At 42.6% G+C, this 15,888-nt stretch overlaps 1 protein-coding gene across 4 annotated transcripts in view; it reads right to left on the minus strand.

The window, feature by feature from the left end:
* Positions 1-15,888, minus strand: part of SNX10 (sorting nexin 10) — a 70,313-nt gene that overhangs the window by 20,040 nt on the left and 34,385 nt on the right. For 3 of the 4 annotated variants that reach the window (XM_069461577.1, XM_069461574.1, XM_069461576.1), the window contains exon 2: positions 8,483-8,529. In XM_069461577.1, coding sequence (XP_069317678.1) covers positions 8,483-8,506 — 24 coding nt within the window. In that variant the 5' untranslated portion in view covers positions 8,507-8,529. Of the gene's footprint in view, positions 1-8,482; positions 8,533-15,888 lie in introns of those variants that run through there. The other variant, XM_069461573.1, reaches the window with a different exon arrangement.

The raw sequence follows: 15,888 nt of genomic DNA on the forward strand, positions 1-15,888 counted from the left end.
TAGACCAAAAGATGAACCTCCACCTAAATCTTGTGCCCTATGCAAAAATTAATGCAAAACGAATCACAGATTGAAATGTAAAACATAAAACTATACACCTTCAGAAAAAAACAGAAAATCTTTCAGGCCCAGCACTGGGTGAAGAGTCCTTAGGCTTGATCCCAAAAGGGCAATCCATTTAAGAAAAAAGTGATAAACTGAGCTTCACCAAAACTAAAAACCTTTGCTCCGCAAAGACCCTGTCAAGAAGTTGAAAAGACAAATTACAGATTGGAATACAATATTTGCAAATCCCACAAGGACTTGTATCTTGAATGTATTAAAAAAAAACCAAAAACCAAAAACCTGAAACGCAACATTTTAAAAAAAAGAATTCAATTAGAAAACAGAAGACATAAAGAGACATTTCATTAAAGAGGACATACAGATGGCAAACAAGCACACGGAAAGATATTTGACATCATTAACCACCAAGGAAATATAAATTAGCACCACAATGATATATCATACACACCTATTACAGTTCCTAGTGGCATTATCACTATTTTTTATTTTAGCCATTGCGATAGCTGTGGGCTTTTTAGCTTTTCATCATAGCCTAAGATGAGTATGGGCTAATTGTAAAAATATTTATTTAGATTACAATAAGATGAGTACCGACAACACTAATTAAGCAGAAATGTCTAGGTATTAGCTGAATATTAATTTTTCATACCTTTGATGAGAATTTTCTATCACAAAAATGAAAACTTGCTTCAACTTGTTCTTACATCTTGGGATATTTTTTCCCTATTCCAATGTAGTATTTTACATGTTTATGTATTTAAACTGGATACTCATTCATTCATTCAATTAAAATATACCAACTATGTGCTAGGCACTTTCCTACACAACTAATGATTACAGAATTTATTGCATCAATGTCTTCTTAATCACCAGAATTCTATTCAGGACCCCCACATAACAATCTCACAACTAAAATCTAGCCCATTTCACACACTATATTCTTTATATGTAACAAACTTGAAAGGCAGACAGAACGTATCAAATAATCTTCCTTTATTTCCTAATAACGATTATGATAAATAACTTAAAAGACACACAAGGGATGTTGTTTGCCACATTACAGCTTGGAGTGTGTTTAAATGCCATCCTGTGGTGGTTTTGAATAATTATGTCTTACAAAGCTTTTATTAATTCAGGATAAACAACTGTGGATGAGATTTAGCTAGACCCACCTTTTACATGACTTATAATAGCTCATGATGTTGCAAGTTTCTTCACACAAGTAATGTCTCAAATCAGGGGGAGTTACCTTTTTGTATCTCATAATACATTAGGAAAAGTATAGTTAAAAAAATAGAACAAAAACCCTCATCTTTTGCAAGAAGAAATACTTGGCATCCTGTGCTGAACTACACCACAAAGATGCAATTAGCAAAATCCAGAGTGTGAAAACCTCTACAGGACACACAATACAGTTTCTTCAATCAATAAACTGCAAAAGAGGAAAAAGGGAGAAATAATGACTTTAAGCAACATATCAACCAAAGGCTACGTGTGGTCCTGATGTGACTCATAATTAGAACAACCATGTATATATATTTTTTTAAATAATCAGGGAAATTTGAACACTGCCTAAATATTTGATGATGCGAAAGAATTGTTTAATTATTTAAAGTGTGATAATGTGGTTCGTTTTTTAAAAAGATCATGTTTTAGAAATGCATACTGAAATATTTACAGATGAAATTAATAAACATCCAGAATTTGTTTCTAAACAATTGACTAAACAAGTGTCATAGCAGAAGGAAATATGTCGGGGGCGGAGGGAGATTGGCCATAAGTTAATAATGAGTTAGTAAATTGTTGAAGCTGGGTGATGGGTACATGTGGCTTCTTTATATTATTCTCTCTACTTTGTATATACTTTTGGTTTTTTGTTTGTTTGTTGCCATGTTGCCCAGGCTGGAGTGCAGTGGCTATTCACAGGCGTGATCATAGTGCACTATAGCCTCAAACTCCTGGCCTCAAGAGATCCTCCTACCTCAGCCTCCTGAGTAGTAGCTGGGACTACAGGTGCACACCACCACACCTGGCTTTATTTTGTGTATGTTTAAAATATCATAATAAAAAGTTAAAACCAAAAAAAGTAAAAAAAAAAAAAAAAGGGGGGGGGGGTGAATGGTCATCCCAAGCAGACTATTTCATGAAAAAACAAATGTGGTACTCTGAAGTACAAGTCAGAAACATGGGTCTGAAAATGTTAATCATTTGTTCAACATTTATAAATACTGCTAAATAATGATATCTTAATACTGATCTGCCACTAAAAAGTAAGATTTTTCATTACTGTAGAAACAAAATATGTATGAGGTCAAAGAGAGAAACAGAAAATTCCAATTAACACAGATGGGTACACCACGAAAATGAAGTCCCCTCCTACTTGATTTCCAGGGTTTTTGTCCACCTATCCAGGACTTTTATATATATACTATGTATTTTATAAATGTAATTTTTCTTTTTCTTTTTCTCTTTTTTTTTTTTTTTTTTTGAGATGGGATCTAGCTATGTTGCCCAAGCTGGTCTCAAACTCCGGGGCTCAAGCAATCCTCCTGCCTCAGCTGTCCAATTAGCTGGGACTATAGGCACGTACCACCATGCCCAGCTCATGCAATTTTTAAACACAAATGAGAGTATACCATAAATACTGTTTTGTATCTTGTTTTATACACTGTATAATCTTTCAGAAATCTTTATATGTGAGCATGCGTAGGTCAACATTATTTGTTTTAAAATAAACTTTTTCTTTTACAAGTTTTAAATGTAGAGAAAAATCACAGAGATAGTACAGAGAGTTCCTATACAGCCCACTGCCAGATTCCCCTATGATTAACCTTTTATATTAGTACGGTGCCTTTGTTACAGTTAATGAACCATTATTGATATGTTGTTATTAACTGAAATCCATACTTTATTCAGATTTCTTTAGCTTTAACCTAATGTCATTTATCTCTTCCAGGATGCCACCCAGGACACCACATTATAATTAGTCACCGTGTTCCCTTATGCTCCTCTTGGCTATGACAATTTCTCAGACTTTCTTATTTTTGATGACCTGAACAATTTTGATGAGCACTGGTAGGTATTTTGTAGAATGTCCCCCAATTGGGATTGGTCTGATGTTTGTCTCAGGATCAAACCGGTGTTACAGGTTTTAGAGAGGAAGACCATCGAGGTAAAGTGACATTTTCATAACATCGTATCAAGGGTACGACTGTCAACGTGACTTATCACTGCTGACGTTAACCTTGGTCACCTGGCTGAGGTGGTGTCTTTCAGATTTCTTCACTGTAAAGTTATTCTTTTTTCATTTCTTAGCAAATGTGAAGATGAATCTATGTTTACTAATTCTTCTTTTTCTAAGTCACTTCCAGTGTAATCATAGCCAGCGAAGTTTTTCTTGAAATGTGTTAGAATGCTAAACTGGAAGAGTGAGATATTAAACTATAAATTCTATCTGATCTCAATTTCCTAAAAATGATATGTGCATATGTACAGAAAAAGACTGGAAGAAATAGCCCAAACTTTTATTTTTTCTTTTATACTTTTCCAGAAATGTTCTGCAGTGAACAATTCTTTTAAAATATGGGAGAAGGAAAAAAGAAAAAAGGAAGGAGGATCGTTCCTTGGGACAGGCTCAGAAAAAAATATCAGAGTCCTCAAAGTAACTGTGACACAAATGCAGAGCTCAGAATGATAGCAGCGTTCTCAGAAACCTGGTGTCTGTTGTGAAGATAATATTCCCAGCTGGTTTTCTTTTCTTACAGAAGAATATAGATTGCCTATTACGGAAACCTATTTTTTCAAATAGGCAAACTTAATAACTGGGTATGAGAGACTGAGAAAAGGAAGAAAGGAAGGGAGGGAGGGAGAAGAAGGAAAGAAGGAGGGGAAAGGGAACAACAAATGTAGGTTTTGGGGAGCAGAGAATGTTTTGTCTTGCTTTATTGTTTCCCTTTAAAGTACCCAGGGCCACAAGACACCAGGTGGTACCCTTTATTCACTAATGATATTCACTGGTTCCAGCCCAGTCAGTTTCTAATCGGTTTCCCAATATCAAAACCATGCTTTCCTAGAGCAAGTCTGAAATATTACCACTGGTCAGCATAAGCATCTCTTGAACACATTAATATTACCCCTACAAGCTATTCATCCACAATGGCCACACATCCCTCCCACCTCTCCCCGTGGCCGTCTCCTCCCTCAGTGGTAGGATCCTCATCATGCTGCAACTCTCCCCGGCCCACTGGGCCATGCTCCACTAGGGCTATTCCCTGCCAAGGAACGGATGGATTTATTGTCCATATATCCAGGTGACAATAACTGGCAGTTGCCCAGGAGTTGCTGTTAAACCCAGTATGAAACACATACATTTTGAAGAGGAAAAGACCTGTATCCTAAAGGTATAAATCTCTGATGGCACCGTCTAGGGGATGGACATGCTTGAAGCTCTGATTCGGGGTGGGGAGGGGAGGCAAGGGCAATATACGTAACATTTTGTACCCCCATAATATGCTGAAATAAAAAAAAAAATCTCTAATGGGAGATTGCAGCCATTGTGATGCAAGAGAGCAGGACTGATACGCCCCCACCAATACACACACACACACACACACACACACACACACACACACGGGGTTTCTCCCACCTTCAGGTCACATCTCATAGGCAGGAATTTTGTTCCAGTTACACCAAGTGAGCCCTGGGCAGAGGAACAAGCCCACCCAGAGGGCGCAGCATACCAGGCACAGGGGCTAGCAAGTCAGACTCCGTGCACCAGACTGTATCCAGCAGGAGGAAACTGCTGATTCACACACCTCAGAAAATGAGTTCAACGAGGCTGAGGAAGGGTCCTCAGTAGCGCAGAAGAATCAAACTGCTCACTCTGGACGTTAGAAAATAAAAAGAACAAAACTGCCTTGCTCCACAAAAGACACTGTCTGAAATGTGCTTCCTGTCACAGCCACCTGCCTTTCCAATTGGATTCTGGGTTCTGTCTCATTAAACAGAAGAGTTGATTCAGTTGGGTCCATCTAATTATTCTTATTAAAATATGTAACCATAATATTTTAATTGTAAATTAAAGTTGCATGCATGAATGAATCCGAATTCATTTTAATTTTACAATGGCCCAGTGCCAGGGCCTTTTTATGGGGAAGATCCATCAGCTCGGATACTGCTCTCCTGGGAATTCAAACCAATGTGCAAATGGAACATGTTTAACTAACAAGGGAGACTCTCACTCCTTCTTCTCCTCTCTCTAGATTTATTATGGTAATAAAGCTGTTTTAACAAGAGAGGCTGCATTTGATTCCTCACCGCCCCCCCAAATCTTAAAAAAAAAAAATTACTTCAAGGGTGGCACTACCAGTTAGGTAGAACCAAGATGTCACCCCTGGGCTGTATGAATCTTGAACAAAGATGGTAAATGAGTCTCAAATCACACGCCAACCTCATGAATAATTAATTAGTAACGGTTGCTGTGGGCACACACCCACTGCACCCTTGGTCTAGATTCCAGAACAATCTGTGATACTGCATTTGGCCCTTACATATTCGAGTAGGTGGGACCCGAATCATTTTCCACTAAACAACAACCAGCCACTAGGACCCTGAAAGGCTCAACCGACACCTCCTCTACTTCTAGCTGGCATTAACTACAGGGTGGTGTTGGGATAGGCAATGAGATAAAAATACCTTTTGTAATTGAGGCTTTCGGAAGCCTCTTCTTAACTTCTAAGCTGAGGCCTGTAGGATAAGGCGAAGTTAGCCAGTCAACGCGTTGTGAAGGCTGGGGGAAGAGACTATTCTAGGCAGCGGGAAAAACATCTGTGAAAGTCCAGGGGATGAGAGTGCACAGAGCATTCAAGCCTCTAAAATAAGCTCTGAAATAAGGAGTGAGAAGTGCACGGGGTAGGGGATGGGAGGCAGGAAATAAATCTGGAGGAAAAAAAGCAGGTTTGGATCCTGCAGGGCCCTAGAAACCACCTGCAGGTGTTTTGACATTGTTCTAGGAGCAATGGTTTAGAAGCCAGGAGATCATTCTGGCTACACGTGGAAAACGGATTGATGTGTGATGAACAGTAAAACATTGCGGTACATCCAGAATATAGCTGTGCTATGTTTATTTCTTGCTGAAAGAGGCTACAGTAAATTTTTGAACATTTTACCTCGTTCTACTTGGAGTATTTTTTTCCTTTGCCATTGAAGAACTTTCCAGTTTAAAATTCCTTAATGTTATATTATACAATTAGTTATAACAAAGGATCTTTTCAAAGTCAATGGCATGCTTTCTTTATGTCGTTGGCTAAAATCTGTGTCTAGTTTTTATTCATTGAAATGAATTTATAATAGAAACCAAGTGATTAAGCCAACCAACCAAAAAAAAAAAAAATGCTTCTTATAATTAGAAAAAAAGCCTTTGTTGGCTTCATTGATAGGTATTTCCCTCTTCTACCCACCCTACCCCCAAGAGAGAAACATTTCAAGTGTGCCTTTGGAATAGCGCTGGTGGTGGGCACGGCCCCGCTCCCTTGGCACAGCCTGGCCAGTGGTGTCAGACCAGCACAGAGGTGTAGTGAGGAGTACCCCTCACCCAAAGAAGGGTCTAACCTTTGCCCTTGGCTACTGGGAGGTGATCTCTGGGCCCCAAGAATGTCCTGATGGGAACATCTCTGTTTGCCTGGGGCTTTGGCCAGCGCACAGTCTAACGATGTGATTATGACGGAGACTTTGGGCCATGCCTGCGTCAGTACTGACCTCCGGAGCACATGGAGACTAAGGGTACCAGCGCGACCCCAGGAAGGGTGGAGACAAAAAGTCAGCCCCATCGACAGCCCATGATTGAACCCCGATAAAAACTCGAAACACCACAGGCTCAGGCAAGCTTCCCTGGTGGCACTGCTGTGCACTGTCACACATGGATGCTGGGAGGGCTACTCCACCCATGACTCCCTGGGGAGAGGATGACCAGAAGCTCCGCATTCGGGCCCTCCCTGGCTTAACCCTATTCATCTGCCTCCTCCTTTGGCTGGTTCTAATCTGTGTTCTTTCCCTGTAACAAACAGCATCTGGGAGTGTAAGAGCTCTCGGCGAGTTCTGTGAGTTTTTCTCGTGAATTACCGATCCTGAGTGTGGTTTTGGGAGCCCCTCAGACTTGCAATAGATGTTGGAAGTGAGGGCAGTCCTGTGGGGACTGTGCCCTTAGCCTTATGGTTTAGTTAACTTCATGGAGCAGGTATTTCCTGCAGCAAGCGGCTTGGACCCAGAACTGTTTGATACAAGATGGGGAAAAAATATGCCTGGTGTTGGTATGGTGTAGGGTCATCTCTCGGGGTGGAAGTTAGGGGGGCTGACTGGATAGGGCAGAGGGTACCCTGTAGGGTGCTGGGGTGCTGGTCTATACTTTGATGTGAGTGGTAGTTACACAGGTGTATACGTAAGTAAAAATCCCTTGAGTCACACATATAAGGGCACTTTAGGCATTTTCCTATACATATTGTAGCCCAGTTTTTAAAAATTAAAAAACAAACAAACCAAAAACACTGCCATTAAAAATGGGGGAGCCCAGCCTGTTATGAAGTGGGCTGGACTCCCAAGGAGAACCTGAACCCAAAGACAGGGCTGAAAGAAAGGATGTGAGATCCTGCAAAGGCATCTCTGGGTAGATTCTCTGACATGGGTTGGTTAGTGCTCTCAACTTGGGTGAGGCGGCCTGGGGACCACGTGACTGTGTGATTTGTGTGTGCCGCACATGTGCACATGTGTGCGTGCATGTGAGTGTGCACACTCCCTAGACAGGCCCAGGTGCCGCTTTTCCACTTCGTCAGGCTCACCAAGTGATGACGTGCACTGTGTCATAGTACGCCGGGCAGGACAATGGGTATTTCCAAGGGAGGGACGCTCAGAGCGGGGCGGCTGTCCCACCCTCCTCCCTGTCAGACGGAAGCTCAGGAAGCCAGGCTGCGGTCAGGACAGCTCGCCTGAACTGTATGCACCCCAGCCCAGGGAGCCAAGAGGCAACAGAGGGCAAAAGTGAAACTAACAGCAGGGGGTTCCCCGGGGTTTTTACCCAAAGGTGAAAGAATTCAGGGATGAGGCAATGGCGTGGAAAACCAAGAAAGCCGACCAGAGGGAGCCCATTCAAAGCAAAGGTTGGGGGAAGAGCCTGGGAGAATTCTAGTCCCAGGGAAAGACTGTATGAGCAGCAGTGGGAGAGTATGACACAGCTCAGTCATGGGAGCCAGAAGCTGAAGGCCACGGGTGCACGAGTGGTGGGACTGGGCACAGGCGGTGGGCATCCTGCTCTTTGATTAGCCCTCCCCTAGGACGCCACGGCTTTACAGTTAGTGAATGAAGAGCCATCCTGTGCAAGCCAAAACACATGGTTCATTTTATGTGTGGATTTGTGAGGACATACCTCTTTCTGTTGTTCCGGAAACATCTTCAGCACAGGACACGATCAACCTGAAAAATAAGATATCCACAGTAGGTGATTTGGAAGCTCCAAACGGAGTGGATATGCCTCCCACAGCCCCCCTACTGTGAGAGCGCCGCCTCCCAGTCCCTGACAGGTGAACCTCTGTCCCTCCCTTGCTCTCAGCCACTGCTGGCGGGACCAAGGTGACCATCGTCGGCACTGGGGGTGGGGAGTCTGGACCATGGCGAGTCCAAGGCAGCTGGATGACGACAGGCCCTCAAACTGCAAGGCTTAGAGAGTAAGAGCAGCCCTTGGGGTGGGGGATGCCAGGAGGCAGCAGGAGAGGAGGAGGAATGGAAAGGACACCCACAGAGATCCGCCACTAGGAGCAGCCCTGGTGGTTTTTCCAGAAACCCAAACCTTCAAGGACCAGGTCAACCCTGTGACATTTAAACTACTCCAGAGGTCAGACAAGAAATGGTGTGGCCCAAAGAGAGGGGAAGGCAGGACCTTGCTTCCGACCCCGCAGTCAGTGCAGCCAGGCTGTCACTTGATTCCAGGCCGTGCATGTCCCTGGGGTCGTCTATTGTTCTTTAAACCCATTTGTTACAGAAGCTCTGGGAGTTAACACCTGCTCCCTCACCAAAAAAAAAAAAAAAAAAAATTAAAATTCCCTGTTTCTACCCACACATATGTATTCTTACACCTGAAAGGTGACTATGACCTCAGGTTCACTATTTGCCTGTATTTTGATATCATATGTCTGAACCCATTTTCTGGATACATATTCTCACCCACAAACATTTCCAGAGTTTCTACTAATGTCCTTGGCATGGTAGGGAACACAAGACACCGGAACACAAGCTCCAGCCTCCAGTCCCATCTGGAGTCACTGACAAGATGACTTCGTAACTATGAAGTGGAAAGGAAAGGACAGAGCCCCCTGTTAGAAGAATGGAAGAACATACAACACAGATAAACCTGGAGGATGTCATGCTAAATGAAATAAGCCAGTCCCAAGAAGATGACTACTGTGTGATTCCACTTATTCATGAAGTACCTGGGGTAGTCAAATTCAGAGACAGAAAGAACGGTGGTTGCCAAGGGCTGGAGGAAGAGAGGGAAGGAGGGTTGTTTCATGGGTACAGAGTCTCAGTTGTGCAAGATGAAAAGCGTTCTGGAGATTGGATGCACAGCAATGTGAACGGACTTAACACTACTGAAATGGTACACAGTACACAGAAATGGCTGAGATGGTAAATTTTAGGTTATGTGTGTGTTACCCAATTTTTTAAATTTTTTAAAAGAATGGACTAAGTGGGGGAGGGGGGGTTACTGAGAAAGTGACACTTCAGCTGAGGCCTAAAAGAATAATGTGGGTTACCCAGGAAAGTGAAAGGAGAAAGACACTCTAAGCAGAGGGCCTGGCGCGTGAGAAGGGGCGGAGGCCAGGAGGAGCAGCTCAAGAGCCCTGGTAATCCCGGGATCCTTGCACCGGATCCAAGGTTGCCATGACTTCCACCATCTTGGGATCTGGCATGTTCCCTACACATACCACGTGGTTCCACACAGCCAGACCGCTGCCCAGCTGGCTCCTCTGCCCTCACAACCTCACCCTTTCCAGACACCAGCAAACCCCGACTCCTCTCCACTGTTCTGCACAGAAAGCACTCCGCTCCTGCCCCACTCTCTGCCCCACCACACAATAGTGTGTTGTGCAGTCTCCTGTTAATATATGTATATATATATATTTTTTTTTTTTTTTGAGACAGAGTCTGACTCTGTTTCCCAGGCTAGAGTGCAGTGGTGTGAGCTCACAGCAACCTCAAACTCCTGGGCTCAAGCCATCCTGCTGCCTCAGCCTCCTGAGTTTCTGGGACTACAGGTGCACACCAGGACACCCAGCTAATTTTTCTATTTTCAGTAGAGACAGGGTCTCACTCTTGCTCAGGCTGGTCTCGAACTCCTGAGCTCAAGTGATCCTCCCACCTCAGCCCTGTTAATATTAACCTCACTGGCATCATCTCTGTATACTCTCTGTCTCTCCCATTTGACTGAATTTCTCCAACAAAGCATATCTTTGTTTCCTTGTTTAATTGAAGTTCACAACCATCCTATGAGGGAGAGTTGAGCATCCTTACTTCACAGGTAAGAAAACGGAAGGTCAGAGGTATTCAGCTGTGCGAGGTCACACAAGGAGTGAGAAAGTGAGAGAGTGCAAGTTCAATTTTAACCCAAGCCAGTTTGCTTCCCAACACTGTCATTCCACTGCCTAAGGCTGCCCCTGAGACTGAGATAGGGACAAATGCTTCAATGTTAGGGTCATAATTCTCCCCAGAGGGCTTGAGATTTTCCCACCTGGGCAGAAGGACTCTGCAGTTCTAATAGGGAGCTGATAATTGGCCATCTTAAGATTCTATAGAGCAAGTCAAACATGAAACCGGGAAAATATGAAAAGTTTAAACCAGTTCCAAAACATGACAATGAACCACCACAGTCAACCTTTAATAGTCTAAATCTAAACAGTGAAACTGGGGGGTGAGGGGGAACCAGAGACACTTCCATTTTTTAAACTCTATCCACTTCCATATTGTTTGAATTTTTCCAGTTAACACATATTAATTTTATACTTTTAAAGTAATAATTGTTTAAAATAAGTTATATACCATAATGCTATCAGAAGAAATAGTGATTCTAACATAAATTATGGAAGATTTTTATTTCATATGAAATAAACAGCAGATTCAAATATATGAAGAGATACTACCTTTGTAAACAAGGGAAAGTGTCCATTGGTACTAGACCATGCCATGGCATTTACTGGTGAAAAGAAGGAAATTAAATGATAGCACAATTGTAGGGTTTGAGACAAAAGGTCAATCGCCTATAATCTAGCAAACTAAAGCTGCCCATCAGAAATTGTCCCCTGACAAAACTATGCCCTTTAGGTGGGTTGTACAATTTTAGATCTGTTTAGATTCCCAAATTTCCCAGACTAGCCTGTATGACTGTCATAATAATGTACATAGAGAATTCTTGTCTCCCTGAAAGATTGTTATACCAACAAGGATAGAGGTCTACCTCCCAGTGGCTACAGCTAGGCTGTCGCTGGCGTATTTTATCTCCCCTCCACCACGGGGGAACCACATCAACCTGGATGGTCACCATTCTCTTCCCCTCTTACCTTCACTGCAAGAATTATTAACCCATATCAAACAGCAGGGATGATTCCTCAAACCTGCTTGCCCTGTTACAGTTGGATACACACAGATGACAGATACGTGGGTTGTCCCCTCACTGGGACACATGGCAGTTCTGAAGACTCATCTAAGAGACTCAATGTGTCTCTGCACAACTGCACCACTGCCTTGACAGCATGATACACAGATGTGCCAAATCCAAGATCTTCAGCAGAAAACTGCCTCCATTTTCTATCTTGGAATATTTTTTCTATAAAATGCAAAATATCTGTGAAGCAAAGATAAAATTCTAGAGAGCAGGGGTGAGCAAACCTCTTCTATACAGGGCTAAATAGTAAACATTTGAGGCTTTGTGGGTCACAGGTCTCTGCAGTACCCACTCAAGTCTGCAGTGTGGTGAGAAGGCACTCACAGATGATGCCTAATTGAATGAACATGGCTGGGTTTCCAGTAAAACTTTATCTACAAAAACTGGAAGCTGTAGAGTGCAGACCCCTGCTATAGAGCAAGCAAGTGTTCTGCCTTTGATACTAAACCTTAATAAAACCCTTTCTGAGATCAACGGAAAGAAACATGCTAAGCTTGATCGATAGCCTATGGGCACTCTCCTCTCTGCAAATAAACTACTGACAGAAAGTTTGTGGACTATACATGTGAGCACAGTGAGAAAGGATTACATATGTTTTCAAATGATAAAATAAGTAATAACAAGTACGGTTAACAAAATTCTTTAAAATAAAAAATGGCAAAGGCTTTGTTATCTAAACCGCAAGTCTCGTTACTCGTTGCACAGACAGCCAATAACTGAACCACAAGGACTGCCAAAGAATAAAGGAAGTTTTAATACAAAGGACATCTTGTGAGGAGAATGAGAGAAGCAGCCTCAAATCCGTCTCCCTCACTAGTGGAGAGTACAGGCTTTGTAAGGAGGGGCTGTGCGCATTGGGCAGATAGTAGTGTAATTAACAAGGGGCTACGGGCATTGCGGCAGGTTGTGGAGGATGGTGAGTCTTGGCATCAGGAAGTCTGCCCAAAAGCCTTCGGAATCTCAGCTCCTCGTCTTGCAGAAATCCCCCCATTTCTGGGAAATAACTGAGAAGAGTCAAGAGTTGACCTACTTGCCTGAGAATCTAAACCAGGACAGGGAAAGGATTATAAAAAACACATAAGGGTCATTGAAATTTGTTCATAGAGCCAGTTACAGCCTTTTCTAAATCTTTAGATGAGATGTTCTGTTGGCCTATAAAAGACATAAAAGATTTCAGGAGTTTTGCAGGGCTTTGCCTTGAAGGAATATGTGAACATGTTAGTTCACATATCAAAAGCTGCCTTGCCTCAGGAGGGCATCTCACTGGTCAGGAACATTTGCATGGTGACGCTGTCTCAGACCTGAAGGCTGCTTGCGCCTGCCGCTTCTGTAGGACAAGGCTTGGTGGGCGGTCACAGGTTGAGAACTGATCAAAGAATGCCCATTCATCCAACAAACACCTGCAGCCAGAGACAACTGGCCTAAGGGACAGTTCCTGCTTCACTCCTGACTACTTGTCTCAATCAACAAAAAACTAGATGAAGGGCCGGGCGCGGTGGCTCACGCCTGTAATCCTAGCACTCTGGGAGGCCGAGGTGGGCGGATCGTTTGAGCTCAGGAGTTCGAGACCAGCCTGAGCAAGAGCGAGACCCCATCTCTACTAAAAATAGAAAGAAATTATATGGACAGCTAAAAATATATATAGAAAAAATTAGCCGGGCATAGTGGTGCATGCCTGTAGTCCCAGCTACTCGGGAGGCTGAGACAGGAGGATCCCTTGAGCTCAGGAGTTTGAGGTTGCTGTGAGCTAGGCTGACGCCACGGCACTCACTCTAGCCTGGGCAACAGAGTGAGACTCTGTCTCAAAAAAAAAAAAAAAGAAAAAAAAAAGAAACATAGAGCCACTATATTTCTGTTTAGCCTTTCTGCTATGGGATAATTTTATCTTAGGACTTAGAAGTTTATCTTAGAAAGATTTTGTAACCGTTTGCTCACATAGATAGAGTTAATTAAGGGAGCTCCAGAAGCTTTTGGGGAGACTTTAAACCTAAACGAACTACCTGTTATTATGTAAATCTGTTACCCCTGGCAACTGATTTCTCACCAATAAATACTGATGCGGGACTTTGCTCAGGGCCTCGCAGCTCATGGGAATGCTGGAGGACCCCCTGACTCCTCATCTTTTAAAACTATACTTTCGTCTCTGTGTCTTCTTTTATTTCTATATTCTCTATTTTCTATTTCTATTATTTCCATATCCCTTGCGACGACCCCTGCCAAAGGGATCTGATTTTGCTGGGAGTGTAGCTAACTCCCTGCAGTGTTCCCCAATTCATGAATCACTAATAAAAGCTAGTGAGATTTTTAAACTAAATTTGTTGTAACTTTGTCTTTTGACAAGATCAAACTCAACAATAAAAAAAACAAATAACCTGATTAAAAAATGGACAAAGCACTTGATAGGCATTTCTCCAAAGATGTTATATAAATGGTCAATAAGCATATGACAACACACTCGACATCACTAATCATTATGGAAATGTAAATCAAAACTACAATGAGAAACCACCTCAAACCCATTAGGATAGCTACTTAAAAAAAAAGTGTTGGTGAGGACATGGAGAAATTGGAAACTTTGTGCTAGTGGGAATGCAAAATAGTGATGAAGACCATCTCTCTTCTGATTAAAAAAAAAAAAAAAGGCAAAAGACCAACCAAAATAAAATGCCACACATGTTGTAGAAAACAGTATAGAAGTTCCTCAAAAAATTAAAGACAGTATTGTTAAGTGATTTTTTTAAAGTATGTATTTACTTATTACTTATTTAAGAACTGGAGCCCATACATGACAAAGTTAACAGTGGTCATTTCTGAGTGGTAGGATTATGACTGATTTTTACTTCCTTCTTTTCTGTATTTTTCAAAAAGATTATGATGCAATACAAACAAAAAAAAAGCACATATTTTTAAAAAGAAAGTAAAACCTAAAGTGTTCAAGTACTTTTTATTATTCCTCTCCCAAAAAAAACAAACAGCTAAGTTAATTTCACTCTTGCTGTGTTTCATTTCCTCCCACAATGTTCAGCTATTTTTCTATTTAAATTTTAAAAATCACTGGCTTCTTACTTTCAGCTCTCAAGGAGAGTCCATCAGCGAGCTTATTTCAAATTCAAGATTTAGTTTAGTGCCAGGTTTTCTCGTACCTGCTCTCGATGCTACCTATGCCCTTTGCACGGCAGTGGGCACCACTGTGACAGTGCCGGACCCCTCCCAGATCTCCTCTGCGGCAGCTCTATAGGTAACCTAGTTTTGTAACCCTCCCCAGACACAGGTGACTACATCAAGGATGGGCGTCAAACTCCAGGGAAGCCAATCCACAGGCTTGTAGGTGCCTAAGGCACGGCCTGGCACGAAAAGAAGAAAGGGCTGGGCAATGGCTCCCTCCTAGTATTTGAACTAAAAAAACACTGTGAGACTCTGCAGTTCTTTGGGAACTGAGGCTGGAAAGTGATGAAAGAGAAATTGGAGAGATAATGATGTCACAGCTGGAGTTCTGAGAGACCAGAGGTTATACATGATGCAGATAAAAGATATTAAAGACCAAAGAAATTGGCCACCAGAAAAGCTGAATTATAGGAGTCGGCTTCAGTTGCTAAAGTCCACAGGGCTGCTTGGGGCCAGCCCAGCACCCAGAGATCTTTACCAGTGGCTTCAGTGTCCAGCATCTCCTGGGTTCTGACACATAGTGGTCCTTGAGGGAAGCCCCAATTTGTGCAATCGAAAAAATTGACTGTTGTCGAAACCACAAGGGGGTTTCAGTCTAGGTCCAGTTGCTCCTTGCACGAAGATCCAATTAATGAGACAATGAGGACTGCCAAGGAAGAAAGGAATTTTTTTTTTTTTTTGAGACATTGTCTCATTCTGTTGCCCAGGCCAGAGTGCCATGGCATCAGCCTAGCTCACAGCAACCTCAAAATTCTGGGCTCAAGGGATCCTCCTGCCTCTGCCTCATGAGTAGCTGGGACTATAGGCATGCACCACCAAGCCTGTCTAATTTTTCTATTTTTTATAGACACAGGGGCTTGCTATGTTGCTGAAGCTGGTCTTGAACTCCTGGCCTCAAGCAATCCTCCCTCCTCGGCCTTCCAGAGTGCTAGGATTACCAGCGAGAGCCATCG

The sequence above is a fragment of the Eulemur rufifrons genome, chromosome 29, assembly GCF_041146395.1.
Source record: "Eulemur rufifrons isolate Redbay chromosome 29, OSU_ERuf_1, whole genome shotgun sequence".
NCBI lineage: Eukaryota > Metazoa > Chordata > Mammalia > Primates > Lemuridae > Eulemur > Eulemur rufifrons.